The following is a 17,000-nucleotide window of genomic DNA, read 5'->3' as shown; positions in this document are numbered from 1 at the left end:
TTTTAGGTATTAATTTCGGCGGTCGATTCACGAACCAGTAATTATAGTTCAACGAAAGTAACCGACTACTAGTCGCACTTTCCTTTTGTGGTTGATGGGGTTGCCGTTACAGGTTGAGGCATCATAATTGAACCCACCGTCTAATCCTGCGTGCTCGTAAAAGGCGACCAAATGGGTTCGATTAACTGGAGTCTATGCATCTCTTAGCTTCAGCAGTAGAGGTGGATTTGACCCCTGGTGTTGCTTAGTTTGCAGCAGCCGTGGTTAGCCAAAATAATCTTTTCACTTTCGGCGCCATATGACCTAAACGGTGTTGGTCCGCTGTAAAATCAAACAAACTAATCGCACATGATATCTGACAGACACATAACTAATTGACCCTGTGTCAAAGATCAAGTGTCACGGAGAAGTTTCGCATCGTCCAAGTATCGGACCAGTGACCCCTGGTTTAATTATCCGAACCTTTACCATTGTTATAAATATAGAATCTTACGAATGTTGCCTTTTTAATATAAATTTACATTAAATGACCCTAAACAATAGTTATACAGAGAGCCATTTTCAGAAGTTTTAATAATTATAATAATTCACCTTTTTAAGCCATGTTTTACTACTGGAAACTAGAAGCAGCACGCTCTGCAAGCTTATATCTTACTTTCAACTATTACTTTAATAACATATTTGATTTTAGACATTATCAGAAGAAATTGGCATCGTGAGACAATTCACATTTACGTCAAGTTTGCAGAGAATGTCTGTAGTAATTCGTCAACTAGGGGCAGATCACTTTGACATCTATACTAAAGGTGCACCTGAAATGATTGCCTCCCTTTGTGTAACAGATACAGGTACTGATCTATTTTAGAAATTGCGGTTACATTTGGTTTTTATCGAGTCTGGGTTACATAATTTTAAGCAAACACATATAATGTCTCATATCTATTCAAAAATACATTTTGACCTACAAAAGCTTACTTTATCAATATAATCAAAGAAACTTTTATTAAAGCTGGTTGATATTTGTAAGAAAAATGTGCAGCCTGGCTGGAACCAGAACCCCGGACCCTCGGAATACCGTTCCGAGGCTCTTTCTACTGAACTATCCGACACATCATCTCCCCTAAATAGTGAACAGTCACCGTAACTTACTTCCCTGCTATAACGAAACTTGTCCTCGAATTTCTCAAGTTTACAGAGGAATGCTAATTAAACGCTGAGCTATATGCAGTCTATTCAACCTGAATTGGGACTCGAACCCGGGATCCGCGGCATACTGTTTTGCGACTCAACCGACTTGGCTATCCGACCACTTCACATGTTATACCCTAAATAAAGAACAAATCTGAACCATGACATTTGAATTTTATATATTCATAACGATATCACCATTTTTAGTGCCTTCCGATTTTCACGAAGTCCTTAACGGATACACAAGACATGGGTATAGAGTGCTCGCCCTTGCACATAAACCTCTACCATCTAAACTAAAGTATCCGAAACTGCAACGTATACAGAGGTAAGAAATGTGTACAATAAAGTAAATGGTAAATTGGTAAACTCAACCTCCAGTAGAAAAATAATAAAAACATCTCAAAGCAGGAGTAGCCTAGAGTAAATAAAAAAGAAATGTGCAATACTTTAAAATAAGTTTTATAGAATCTACTTCGCCTTTATCTACTTTTTATTTATTTTTTCATTTCCGATTTATATATCGAGTGCTTTTTGAATCTTAAAGAAATCATAAATAATTATGATAAATAATATCATATACAATACATACATGTGCATATGATATTTGAATTATAAAAACCAATACTTTGTTGGTTGTCAATAATTCTTACATTTTTAAAGAGTTTTCATTATGTTTGTACCTCATAGGATTTTATCGTCCTTAGTGATTTACTCTGCATGCACTTATTATCTAAGGCTTGGTATGGGCTCCCTTAAAACAGCTCATTAATTAAGTAAATAAATGTTTTGTAGAAAGATTATATAAATCATATAAGATTATACTATATACTTATTTTATTGCGTTAATGTAATTTTAGATGTTATAAATCGTATGTTATATATTTTTCAATTAACTCATGAAAACATTTATTAAATAACTCTAGACATGCTTATGTTTTTTCAGAGAACAGGTTGAAAGAGGTCTTACATTTCTTGGATTAATTGTGATGGAGAATAGACTTAAACCTCAAACAACCCCGATTATCCTAGGTCTCAAAGAATCAAACATTCGACCTATAATGGTAACAGGTCCGTAGTCCTTATTCACATACGACAACGTTAACACAAATGAGCCACGTCATGACAAAATTAACATAGTGCGTTCGCGACCAGCATGGATCCAGACCAGCCTGCGCATCCTTACAGTCTGATCAGGATCCATGCTGTTCGCTTACCTACCCTATTGCAAGTAGGGAAACTAATACCGAACAGCATGGATCTTGATTAGACTGTGCGGATGCGCAGGCTGGTCTGGATCCATGCTGGTCGCTAACGCTCTATGTTGGTTTTGTCATGACGCGGTTCAAATGTCCTTTGCGTTAAGAAACATGTTCTTTTCTAAAGCGTTACATTAAAGGCACATTATGCATCAGGAAAGATTATTTCATTCTTAAAGGTTCATTATGCATTAAAGTCCATATTTTTTAATTCTTGAGAAATGTCAAATATGTTTAATAATGTTTCAAATTTGAAATTACAGCATGTTGTATGTTTAAATACTGAAGAAACTAGCACTGGACGTGTAGTAATTTGTCGTAAAATATGTGTTATATAACATGTAGAAAATGATTTGAGAGCATCTTGGCATGCTTATCTCCTTAAGAAAGCAGCGCTAAATTTGAATAATTTTTCATAGAATTAGCAAAATGTAAACAAAGAAGTATTTTGACTTCTAACAACAAACCTTATCACTATTAACTTGCTGTTTGCCAGAAAGCAACAGAAGCAAAAGATAGTTCAAGTAATTGGCAAATGACTTACTACCTGTTGAAAAATAAATAAACGAAAAACAGGACACCAAAAAAATAAAGAAAAATCTTTTGAGAACTAAAAATAAATCATTTATTTGACGTAAAAGGCGTAATGGGCCTTTAAATATACAATTTTATTGAAAAATACTTATTTTTTTCAGTAAGAAATATTTATCTTTTTATAAATGAAAACATATAGACAGATAAACAGACAAACAGACAAATTGTAATCAAACAAGGCTTATAAGCCCACCATGTCATAATGAAAGCATATTTACAGGGTAACGAACAGTATAATTATGTTAATGTATAAATCATTACCACAATACAACTATGACTTTACAGGAGAAGGTCATAATGAAAACTTATTCGTAAGAACGTAGTAATATGAAAATATTTATTTATGTTTTGTGTTTCACTCACGTTCTCAATTTCTGTTAAAATGATTTTATTATTTACAAGTCCTCAATTATGGTAATTGTTAAGTTACCCGAATGAAAATTATATAGCTTACCAATATCTAACTATGAAGTAGTGTCACAACAAACATAATTAATGTTCATTACATAATTTAGTATAGTATATTATATTATATTGTATTGTATTGTATTGTATTTTGTATTGTATTGTATCGTATCGTATCGTATCGTATCGTATCGTATCGCATCGCATTCTATCGTATCGAATCGTATCGTATCATCTATAGAATCATATCGTATCGTATCATATAATTATCATATTAAATGTCATATCATACAGTATCGGTTTATGTATCATTTTATATCATACCATATATCATATCATAATTCATTTCATGTCATATCATATTATATCATATCATATATGATATTATATCATACCATATATCATATTATATCATATCATATCGTATTATATTAATACTTAAAACAGTCTTACCGAAACGAAACTGAAAGACTATTAGTATGGTATTCGAATGTATAAATTATTAGTTATTTAACAGGTAGACATGTGTATGAGACATATATTAACATATTTGTTATAAAATATATAAAAAAATGCAAACGGTATCAAAACATGTACACTTCTTATTATGATGTTTATTACAATAATTGTGTGATAATATATACTATACATACTTTTGTTACAAATGTACAAATGAGTACATACCGTCAATAACAATATTTCATATATTTATATTTATGAGTTTATTCATAAAAAAAATAGAAAAAAGAACATCCATTGCATTCCAGTTAAAACATAGTATTTTATTAAATATTTTCCTTTGTTTGTTTTTTCATTTAACTTTGTGGTTATTGATATTATTTAAACCATCTTTGGTGGCATTTTTATAACTTTTCGTCCGGCATTTTCTTTGTCGGTCTATTGGGACTTGTATTAACCGGTGTGTGCCTTTCAGGAGACAATATGTTGACTGCGTTAAGTGTTGCTCGGGAATGTGGTTTTGTTAAACCAACTGAACTTATCGTACTCGTGCAGGCGTTTCCCGTGCAAACTGACCAGTATGGTAACGAGGTATCTGCCCCGCACGTGGAATATGTCTATACTGAGACACAAGAAGAGCAGGAAGTATTATCGAAAGAAAAAAGTCAAACGTTCCAAGGAAGTCAGGTAGATCTACTTAATATGTTTTTTTATGTATGATAAATACATACACAATGTTTTAAATTTGTTTAGTGCGTCCGTGTATATAGATAATATTTACTTTGTAATTGTCCAATGAAAAAAGATGTTACAATGTACAGAGTTCTCAATTCTCATTAGCTATCACTTTATGTTCCGTGTAATAATGTTAGAATGGATTTACTGTCGATTGTTTGGTTCATTCCTATTCAAATACATGTATAAGTCAATTCTAATGTCATTAAGTTAAATAATTCAGTGTGTTTATATAGTTAAATAAAAAAATGTCCGTCGCTGAAAATATAAATAGATTATGTAAGAGATGAAAATAACATTTCTATTTGTTTCTGTCTATTTGTTTGAATAGAATGGTAAATCTTTAGATGTAGAAGTAGGCAAGAAAGAGCGGTATCATTTCGCGGTGACTGGGAAATCATGGTCTGTACTTAGACAGTACTATCCCGATCTAATACAGAAGGTAACTTGTTCACTTTCTTACAAATAACCCGTAAATGTGTGTATCTTATTTAATATATATTTTTTTATAAAAAAATATATAAAAAGTGGTAAAATAATTGGTATCCTTCAGAAAATGTACATTTGGAGTTAGATCAACAGCACAAAATAGGTAATTGAAATGTATATTTCCTATTTGACGGGTGCACATGTGTGAAATCATCGCTAAGCCAAACAAATATTTGGTAAGGGGATAATGATGAATGGTTATATCTTTATTGAAAGAAATACAAATCCACCTAAATGTGTAGCCCGGAAAGGATTAATGTACTATTTTTTGATGTTCCATCTGTTCTAGATTGTAGTTCGAGGGACAATATTCGCCAGAATGTCACCTGATCAGAAGGCTCAGCTTGTTGAACAGTTACAAGATTTAGGGTAAAGTTTACTTATACAGACATTTTAATTGCGACTTACTTGAGCTATATGATACAAGTCTTAACTCTGTTATTTTATATAATAAAAGTAAATTGCTTCACTAAAACAATGTGAACGTGCCTTCTTTGTACTTTTAGGAATTTCTTTATCAATGATAAAAAAACCTGGATTCTTCCAAATATTAAGTTAACTGTACCTTATGAAAATGACAAAAAGCTTTATAAAAAAACAAACAAACAAGCAAACAAAAAAAACCCAGAAATATAAAGGATTGAATGAGCAATTTTCAGTGAACGGTAACCCTTAATCTGCTGAGATCAAAAGTGATTAGCTTTTGCCATTAGGATATAGCCGAATCAACCTGCATATCCGTTTCTGTAGAATCTGGACACATCCGTTCATGTTACCAGACTCGTCACCGTTTGTTCCTCAATGTTATTTTTGTATCATGTAACAGAAATCCTTAAGAAATTGAATGCTCCAAAGAAAGGCAAATCCATCATCCATTAAATCAACAAGTAAATGGGTAAATAAATGTTTATTGTTTACATGGTGTCATCTATATTCAGATATTACGTAGGAATGTGTGGAGACGGGGCCAATGATTGTGGTGCGTTGAAGACAGCCCACGCTGGAATCTCTCTGTCTGAAGCGGAGGCGTCTGTTGCTTCACCTTTCACATCTAAAACACCAGACATTTCATGTGTTCCCACTACAATAAGGTAAGCAAATCAATGAGTTTTTATTAAGACAATGCATTTTAAACAAATATCAAAGCCTTTCTCGAATCAATCTTCATAATTTTAAAAAAGATTCGTTCTCAGATGCCAAGGTATTGTATCAAGTAAAAGTCAAAAACAAATATCACTCTTTTAAGTTATTTCAACATTTTGAATACCTTATTAACATTATGTTTGATGAGTCTCAAATTTATTGCATAAAACAATATAGCCATGGTCCGAGACCACCTGATTTTGGCAAGGACCACCTAATTTTAAAAGCCACTGGTCCGTCGGACCACTTGAATTTTCTGGTTGGTGCAAGTATGGCGATTTGGACAAAAAACATGTTATAAACCTTTTGTTCAAAATCATTTGTCCCATGTTCATGTTTATGGCTCATTAATATCTGATTAGTTAAAGAAGTTTTTAAGTCATCGATAATTTTGATATTGTTTGGGATATCGGATGAACTAAAATTTCAAATACTTTAATCATGGCAGCAAAAGAAAGGAAATGGAAAAACTAATTCTTTGTTTCTTATCTTTTATAACGATAAGAGATCCATTGTTTCCAGGGTAAAAATACTTTAAAAGGTAAAAAGAAATCAATGTCAAAATGAAATAAAAACCAACAAGCAACAGGGAGGTAAAAATTCTGTATTCAGAATAAATATTTGAGAAAAATAAGCTAAACTATAATTATATATAATGTTGGTAATTTTTATCCTTTAGATATTTCCTTGTTTTCAAAAACAAGAATAAGATAATTTATCACATAAACCGCGACGCAGGAGTGTAATAACGCCATTTAATAAAAACGGTATTACACTAGTGTAATAACGTGACGTCATTTGCGCTATATAGAAATATAGCGTGAAAGTCGCTAATGTTAGCGTTACACTATGGGTGCGTCATTGAAAAATTACTCATTTTAACAGTTTAACGTTCTTATATTATATATGTGATAAATAGAATATTATATTCGTGTAGATTCAATACTAAATTTATTGAACTCGTTGAATAAAACAAATTATGCTCGCCAGACGCTCGCATAATATGATTTTATTCAACTCGTTCAATAAATTTAGTATTTAACTACACTCTTTTGATATCCTCTATATATTCGATCTAGTTTTACTAAAAATGTTTATTTATAAAAGATAATTATCATGATTATAAGATGTACCATGTATCAGCAATGGATATTTGAATAACAGTAAGAAAATATCAGACACAAATGGTTTCACTATTCCCTAACTAGTGTTGAGGGAGAAATTACGGAAGCTTATCAGGGCCTCCACTTATCTAAAAGTTTAACGTCATATTAACTTGTTTCTTCTTGTTTTGACCAAGAACATTCCTTGAAGACGTTATGATTAATACGTAATACATAGAAGTATGCGAGTAACGTCTTTGCGTCTTAATCAATATTTCAGCAAATTCGTGTAATCAAGAAGTTTCGACAGGATTTTTGTCGAAGAGACAAAAGCTTCAAGCATATCGAGAAAAATTCAGTTGCAATGCCTAAAAGCTTCTCATCTTTGTCCATAAATTTTATTGAGAAATGCAAAAACATCTTATCAATGCGAATAAAAATAAGTCGACTTAGCGCAAAACATCTCACCAACTGTTGACCCTGATACGCTACCGTAGTTTTATTTAAATGTTAATAATATATCTTTAATAAATTGTCAACAATTTTCAGCATATTTTTTTCTAAATTTGCAGTAAAATACGATAATAATAACAATTGACCACCTTAGGTCTTGAAGGACCACCTAAATTTCAAATCTAGTGGTCCGGCATACCACCTGCTTAAAAAGTTAGTGTCGAGGCCTGATAGCCTTTACAAATGTTGACAAAACAATACTTTATATAATTCATAATGCTGTCAACTATGTTTCACATACAAGCAGCAGTAAAATACTACATAATGTTGCCTTAAATTACTGTTTGTCACCGCAATTCATTTTCAGCCTTAACCCCTTTTTGTAAAGGCTGTGACTAAAAAAAGGATTGGAGCACCACACTAAATACCGTATTCCGGTATATACCGGACAAGGCGCTTGAATGATAAAATGCTAAAATCTTGTCTTTTTACCCAACGGAATGAACTTTAACAGGTCTAATTCATCTTTTCACACCGAATCAAGTACGATAATCAAGGAAAAATGTAAAATTCGGCGAAAAAAACGATATTTGTCTATTTTGTGATCATGATTTCTGCAAGCGTCTAGAGGTACTGCTCCAATCCTGTATTGAGCTAAATCCTTTTGTAAACACCTTGACTTCCGGTAAATAAACAGACTTTTTGCCATCTATTGCCGGTATTTGCCGGACTGATAATTCATAAGCTATGTCATAACAAAATATCAGATATTGATAATAAACATGATGTATATATAAATAAAATATGTTTTACCAAGTTGACCAAGACTGATAGTCTTTTAAAGTATGCTACTTACCATAGTATTTCTTATTTCTTTACGCGGTAACAGACCAAAATTCTGTAAATATAATTCACTTACCTTACTTTATCTCAGAATGCGTCTATTTTTTGAATTACCATGTTAGATATAAGTTCAGATGTGATCATTTTATATGACGTTTCCAATGACGTTATTAATAATTATTGTACAATATAACAATTTCAGAGAGGGGCGTGCAGCGTTGATGACAAGTTTTGGTATATTTAAGTACATGGCATGTTACAGTCTCACACAGTTTACATCTGTACTGATTCTGTACTGGGTATGTATAGGAAACTTAATACTACATATTGTCTACATTTTTATATTTTTGTACACTTATCTACATTTACAATTTGTTTTACAGGTTTTCATTGAACAAATAACAAAAAAACAAAAACAACGATTTTTTAACCAGGAATAAAAATGTTTTGGGCTTTCTTTAGGGATTTTGTTTTTCTCTATTTGATTCTATCTATGTTTACAGAATAATCTCACAAAGTAATGCTCTTAAATGTCAAACAGTATGTCTAACAGTATCACAAACATTTTCGGTCCTCTCTATATATCAGGTCAACCAGTGACTATGTATTATCAGGCTATAAATTTTCTCATCTTTATTTTGTGTTATCCTGTTTTCTTAGTTAATCAGTGGGTTAAACTGAATTACAGATATTTGTTTACACTGATAAGTGCATGTTTCTAAGAAAAGACGACAACCAAGATTAGCAGCGATATCCAAACGACGTATATCCGGCATAGGTAATAAAGATGTTAAAACTTTCTGCTGATAATGACCCTCAAATCAATAATTTCCTTCGGGCTATTATCGCAAATTGGCGAGCAGGTAACCACGTTAAAATGAGATAGCCAGCTAGTTTTCATAAAACTGCAAAGGGCATTTAAAATAATGTAAAGTTATAATGTTTTCTTCTTATTCTTTTGCCTTCCTAGGTTGGTGTCAACATCACAGACTTTCAGTTTCTGTATATAGACTTGTTTCTCTTAACCACACTGAGTATTTCATGTAAGTTGTTTTCCTTCTTATCTAGCTCATCTATCATTTCAACAAAATGAATTTCAGGTTCACAACTTTAAACAATATGAGCATTTTCAAACATATTAATACATGTGTACCAAATCAAACTGTAATATGAAATTGCCTTTCCCGCCAAGTGTAGCAACATTCAGGCTCTAAAAGAAATTCCGAAAATTTCGCTACTTGGACTAAAGTTTTTCATTTATAATACCAAAAAAAACAACAACAACAAAAAAAAAACTTTTGCTTAATAAAATGTTAGGATAATCATCCAAACAACATTCATTTATAACCCACATAACTTCTGCTATTTTTAGTCGGCTATACAGCAGCGTACCAGAAAGTTCATCCACAGCCTCCGTTGGTCAGTTTACTCTGTCTGTCTCCGGTTTTCTCTCTAGTTTTACAGATGTTGATCATGGTGGCCGTGCAGGTCTTCTTTTTCTTCTATATCAAAGAGGCAGAATGGTAAATACAATATGTTAATACATGTCCGTTTTCATCAATATGCAACTTACTCAAATAATTAAATTACAGCATGTGATATGAGAAATATGTACGTGAAAATATCTATAATTATTAATGTAGTGATGCTTATCAGTATAAACAAGTATGAACATGTCATTGCTTGTTTGTCTTTTTTCCAATTGATGTCTTTGGTCATTTCTAGACAGTCTGTCCACTTCTCCTGGATAACTAACCAGTAACCAATTTCGTCGCAAGTGACCGAGAACTAATCTAACATGCTTTATGAATTATCGGTGAGAGACGAATGACTACTAGTGATCAATGGTCACGTTGAAATTTCACCTCGCTCGAGAATGGAATGAAAGAACTCTGGACTACAAATCCAATGCTTTCGCTATTGAGCTAAAAGCTCGGAAATATCAATGACCTACTAATTGTTTCTAGAGTCTGGTCTAAAGGACAACCGGGTAAACTGTGACAGTCATATGGCAACATTCCACACATGTATTGATGTAAAAAAGGCCTTTGTGTCTATGATAATTTGCTTTTGTTTTCAACCTTCACTCATAATTTAGAAGCAACACCTTGCGACGTATACCCCAATATAACCATTTGATTAACATTGATGCACTTCAACATGTATTTCAAATATGAACTAATATATGTCAGGTTTACACCATGGGTAGATGACCCCGAGGACGACTACGATTATCAAAGTTACGAGAATTCCGCTGTGTTTTATAGTTCCGCCTACCAGTATATCATCCTAGCAATTATCTTCTCGAAAGGAAAACCATATAGGCAACCTATATATTCTAATAGTAAGTATGAATTCACACACGAAAAAACTGTTAATCGTGTAATAGGTTATTTAATGATTGAAGTTCAGATTAATTCTATTGGTAGATTATAGTTTTTTACCTTTGATCTGCTGATTTCTTTTTTATAAATAAACGAACTTGTTTAGCTTCATTTATTTTGAAAGTTTTCATAAACATTCTAAGTTGATCCGCGAACAACATTAAGACTTGCCAGATTGCACCGAGATATAGGCATGCATCAGAACTTATGGTACGAAGTAATATGCTTCGACTTAAAGTTTTTATGTTGTTACTCATTATTTTAATTGATTAAAATATGTTGCTCTTACTAAATTTGCGATGATTTATATAAAATACTTAGTTTAATAAGACATCCACACAGCAGCAATTAAGTATCACAAGTTACTTAAATATCTATTTGTACTATGTCAAATCATCGTAAGAACTTTTTAAGGGCCATCATACAATTTTAAGATAAACGTATGCCATGCTTTAAATTCTGTTTATATTTCCTTGTTTCAGTGTACTTTTTATTAAACCTTCTCGTCTGCTTTGGTATAACTGTCTGGTTGAATATTTACCCGACTGACGGAGTGGCGGAATTTTTTGAGGTTTTTTTATATTATATATTTCTTCGAAACGTTTTGAGCATTTGTATAAGAAAGCCATGAATATTAGTACATGCCATTGATAACTTTCATATAGTCCATGATATAAAATGGCGAGTTTACATTAACATAATTTGCAAAGGAACGTTGGAAAATATATATTTCAAATAAACCTTTAATCTAAATTTAATTATCTAAAAATTAAAATCATGTTATTATTCTACATGAACTTTGAAGTTGGTAAATTATTTACATTGTATGTTCCTCAATGTACAAAGTATGATTTCAATGACGTTTCTTCCGGTTTCTTTGATATTCTTAACGAACTCACTTAAATAATGTAATGGATTGGTACCAATTTGCGTTTTGAACTATTCATTTCTAACATTTAAGCTCAGGGGTTGTAATATTAACACTGGACAATCCAGAATATAGTGTCAAGGACTGACTGCATGGTTGTAATGACCAAACAGTGCCCATATTGCACTTTAGCGTGCATGTGAATAATAAAATATGTAATTTATATTTCAGATAGAAGTTATACCCAGTATACCATACAGATTCATCTTTCTGGGTGCTGCTGTAGCTAATCTTATAGTTTGTTTGTTGTTAGAGGTAAGACGTCAATAACTAATACTAGTAGTACTTTTGTTATAAATGCGTCCTTTTACATGTATCCCCTTTAACCGACTGGCCGACCGCAACCGTATTAACCTATGTGACCAGTGGAGTCCATGTTAATCCGGCACATATGTCCCGTTTGATCATGGTCTGCACTGTTTGCTATTCAGTATTTAAATATTTCTGAAATCTTCTTTAAATGGTGAATGTTCTCTTCCAGATTAAAGACAGAAGGTCAGTTATTACATTTAGCGTGGTGAGGGAGTAATACGTGTAGCTTATATATTTGTTTCAATGTTGACCTTCAACTATCTTAAATCAAATGATTTTAAATTCATGCGCAGTAGTATTTGCATATCGGGCTTGAATAATAAAAGAAAACATGAAACATTTAAATCAGTTATTAGACCAAGTACACTAAGACTAGCTTGTTTCGCATTTACACCAAGTTGGTGATTGAGATCGAAATTACGTTTAACATGGTTATGATACGCAATAGGTAACCGTTTAGAGGACTTAACAAATCTGTGCTATATATTTTCAATTGTTTTGACATTAAATGCATTATAATGAATATACGAATTTGACAAATGCACGAGACCATTTAGGATGGCTAAGATGTACCTGAAAATACAGTAAACTCCGCTTATAGCGAACTCACTAGGACATTCAAAACCTGTTCCTTATATTTGGAGTTCCTTGTATCAAGAGTTTTTATAGCGAACACATTTACATATAACGAACTGATTGTTTACCATTGTCCGCCATTTTTGAAGAGCATTTGATTAAGAAAAAGAAATATTAGTCATTTATTTATATTTTAAAACGCGTACTTTTTGGAATTTGAAAATCATTGCTATTTCAGTTTTAGTTTTACTCCCTATCTCAATTTCACATAAAATATAAGATTTTGTTTCTAAACTCTTTTCGTTTTCTTTCCATGATTGAGAATAAACAAGCTTTTCGATCTTTCCTTCCTTTTATATTGAATATCTTCTATTATAATTTAAGGATGACTTTTACGAATGTAAGATATAGATTTCTTTTCATTTAAATCAAACGTACTTTGCAGTTTACAATGGATCATGCTTACAAGCATGCATGATTATGTTGAAAACCGATTATAAATTATTATCATTATTTTACTCGAGCAAAACTATTAAAGAAAAAAAAATAACCGTTTTACCTTGGTGAAAAGAGGTCATGCTAAAAATATCCTAAATAGAAAACTATACAAATTCATTTAAATAGATGTATTGAAGTACATGCACATACAACGATAAACGGTACATTCGCCCGAGTTTTCATCCGTGCGAATGAAAACGAAAGTTGAAAATGCGGGATCTATTTACGAATAGCCAATATTTTGGAGTTCGTAAGTGTAATTTTCTGTACTATTAACTAAATTGGGACTAAGAAATGAGTTCCTTATAAGCGATTATTCCTTATAACCATGTCGTTTTAACCATATATTTTCATATTAAATAAAGAAGGGCAAAATTCGGGCCAAAATAAATTGTTCCCTATAACCGGAAGTTCGCTATAACCGTGTTCGCTATAAGTGAAGTTTACTGTAATATAAAAACACAATCAAAAGCATGAAAAACCGTTCCATGTTTTATTTCTTTTTCTCATGTTCTTTCAGACGTTTGTTCTAGATAGTCGTTTTGTGACAATTACGCTACAGAATAAGGTAGACGCTTGTTTGCCTGGTGCAAAACCCGGGTAAGGTTTTGTAAAATTTATCAACACAAAATAATGATTTAACATTATAGTGCCATACAGTATTGTTAAAGCCGTTTACTATTTATTGGTTAGTTACACGGGTATAGCCGGCTAAGTGAACCGACTGCAGATACATATCAGAAAAAAAGGACAAAAAAGACACTTTGAAATATTTTTTTTATTTCAAAAACAATAGTAGAAGAGTAATGGTTAAGGTCACCGACTAACTTGTCACTTACCACTGTAGGTGAGATTGTCAGCAATGTATCAGATTATTTTTAATGAGGAAATTTTTCAGACAACTAACAAAATGTCAGTGGTTTTACACAGATAGCCACATGGGGTTCCTAACGACATATTAAGCTTGACAATCGCTAGACGGCTATGTGATTTCAAAGTCTGACGAAAATAGTACTAAAAAGATATTTAAGTATACAGTTAAGCATGTAGGTTGCTGTTTACTTATCTAAACAAGCTCGGTATTTAAGAGTTATACAAACTAATATCAATGCAAATTTCCAAACCTTAGATTGGCTACCTAAGGTTGTACGCAGCAAATATATTGAGACAAGTAAACTGATACTCAATGTCATTCCTCATTGTTGATCTTGGTTTTCGTACTTTACACTTGCAAAGGTTTTACGGTGTGAAGATTTAATTGCAAACTATTTATCATGATAATTAGAAGTTTCGAGAAATTTCATTTTATTTATGCTGATACCATATGCTTAAGAAATATTAATGGTTTGTAATTGCTCTTACATTATAATTAGGTATGAGCCCCTAGAAGAGGAAATGCAAAGGGACTCGTCTTGGCCTCAGGTGAAGTCGGAAGATCTTGCCGGAACATTCCAACGTTTAGACAGTGCATTCCAAGCAGCTTCAAAGACATCTCTAGTTTCACCTGATAACATATCATTGTCGGCTAGTGAAGATGGAAGTGTTGCCTCACATGGTAAGAATAAGTAATTAAAAGAAACATCTATAAAGTCATATTTTTATAAAAAAAAAACTGTAGAACTTCAATAATGGTTTATGTCTTATTTTGAATTTTGTTCAAATAATCTTACTTTTTTCAAACATTATGGAAATCTTGAAAAATACATTGATGTATCGAAGATATGAACTATTTATTGTAAACTTATAAATAAAATATTGAGAAATATCGATGAAATAAAATGAAAATTTTCATTTTTCCGCATTTTCACAGCATCGATTTATTCTTCACTGTATTGAAACATATTTTCCATATGTTCACTGTTATCTTGCCGGACTAATTTTTTCTAAATTCAGACAATACACACAATTAGCGGGGAACGCCTTTCGAATGTATATGGCAGGTCATAAATGTGTATAATAAAACAGGAAATTCAAGATTTTCTATCAATTCGGGATTTATTTTCATCTCGTGATACATGTATGAACTTATCATATATATCACACAGTGCTTCCGTCTCTGGAAATACTTATTTTCATACCACTCGATGAATATAAATCCCGTAGTTAAAGGATAAAAAATAACCTCGATATATTTACGCTTACCAGTTACTAAAATTACAATGTATAAAGAACCTGAATTGATAAAGAACTTATTTTTATTTCAACAGGAGCAGGCGATAAATCTTACAGTGTGGTATCACCAAATGACGTACAATTTAATTCTAAAAGTTATTCAAACAAAGCGTTTGAGATGGATGAAACTGATAAACAAGATGACCAGTTCATTCGTGTGAAATTTTGATGCCAGTGACCGTTCATTTTACCATAATTTGGCAATAAAATATAAAAAAGATCAGGTGGCTTCATACAATATATGTCTCATTAGGGAGTAGAGGCAGCAAAGTGACATTTAAATGTAAAATAACAAGGAAAATGTCACCAATCTATCCAATATCTGCTGTGACAATTAAAGGGCAGATTAAATACGTGTTTATATATTTGTATATAAATGGTACATATTCAGCATATAATATCGATCAAGACAAAAAAGTAATATTATATATCAACAAAATCTCTTGTAAAGGTGAAACAAATATATAATAACATAGAGCAGTTTGATGGTTTGTCTCCAGATTTATGCTAATTTTCATTATTTTTTAGAATTTATTAAACAGTAAAATAGTTTAAAGTGATCAAGAACAAACAATAATAAAGTAATCAACCCATTGCAAACGACACTAAAATCTACAAATATTATCAAAACTAGATCAGAATAAGAAAAATAGCACTTACTGATAGTAATAGTCACGCAGTAAAAATAAAGTGATTAACACTGCAAAAAATCAGTCATTAATTGCATACATCAAGGTAATGATTGCTTGGATAGTGAATAGTTTAACTTGTCTTTAAATCTTAGTACAATTTTCTCACTGTTGATTTTCTTGAAATAGTTTGGCTGATCTGGGGATGCAGCTTTAATAGTTACGCTTTTGCCATGGTGTGTCTTTGATATTTATCAAACAAAACCAGATACATGTTTTTCGTAGGATAATAAGAGTAATTTGAGCGATTACTTTATGTTATATTTCATAAAATGTAATATACACGGATAGGTCTTACAATTATGAGATAACTCTTTCTTTTTTAAATTCTTTCTCTGACTGTATGAACAGATATAGATCTACCTGTGTGTCTAAATACATTATACCTATATTAACATTATCATGTTTAGTGCTAGGCGGCATGTACTGTCCATGGACAGGCTCAATTAAACAGACCCTGCAACGTAACCAATTTAGTTTGTTTGGGGCAATGTTAGAGTTATCTATTCTGTATCAGATTAGATACTTTAGTATGATTTTTATAATGGTGAATTTTATATATACACTTTAAACAAGAATTGGAAAAATCTCTATGTATATATTAATTTTGTTTGATATTTGAATACATAATAATCATTATGCTTTACTTTAAATGACAATAAGATTGTAAAATAATTTTATACAAAAATCTTTAACATCATCTTTATTAACACATGTATATAGTTTAAAAGAATATGTTTTAACCGAATGAAATCTTATTTATTCCTTTA

At 31.7% G+C, this 17,000-nt stretch overlaps 1 protein-coding gene across 1 annotated transcript; it reads left to right on the top strand.

The window, feature by feature from the left end:
- Nucleotides 1-691: 691 nt before the first annotated feature.
- LOC132756907 (polyamine-transporting ATPase 13A3-like) lies at nt 692-17,000 on the top strand (the record flags this gene model as incomplete). The annotated part of the gene is given in 16 exon segments (XM_060748049.1): nt 692-848; nt 1,396-1,516; nt 2,135-2,259; nt 4,381-4,592; nt 4,972-5,082; nt 5,419-5,498; nt 6,068-6,220; nt 8,874-8,970; nt 9,642-9,714; nt 10,044-10,194; nt 10,864-11,015; nt 11,538-11,626; nt 12,155-12,238; nt 13,890-13,969; nt 14,743-14,924; nt 15,577-17,000. Coding segments are annotated over 16 exon segments (2,001 nt in total), but the record flags the coding sequence as incomplete, so codon positions are not given.

This window comes from Ruditapes philippinarum, unplaced genomic scaffold, assembly GCF_026571515.1.
Source record: "Ruditapes philippinarum isolate M1 unplaced genomic scaffold, ASM2657151v2 ctg5132_1_1_1_1, whole genome shotgun sequence".
Taxonomy (NCBI): domain Eukaryota; kingdom Metazoa; phylum Mollusca; class Bivalvia; order Venerida; family Veneridae; genus Ruditapes; species Ruditapes philippinarum.
The sequence above is the reverse complement of the archived record's forward strand: the minus strand, read 5'-3'. Positions and strand labels throughout refer to the sequence as shown.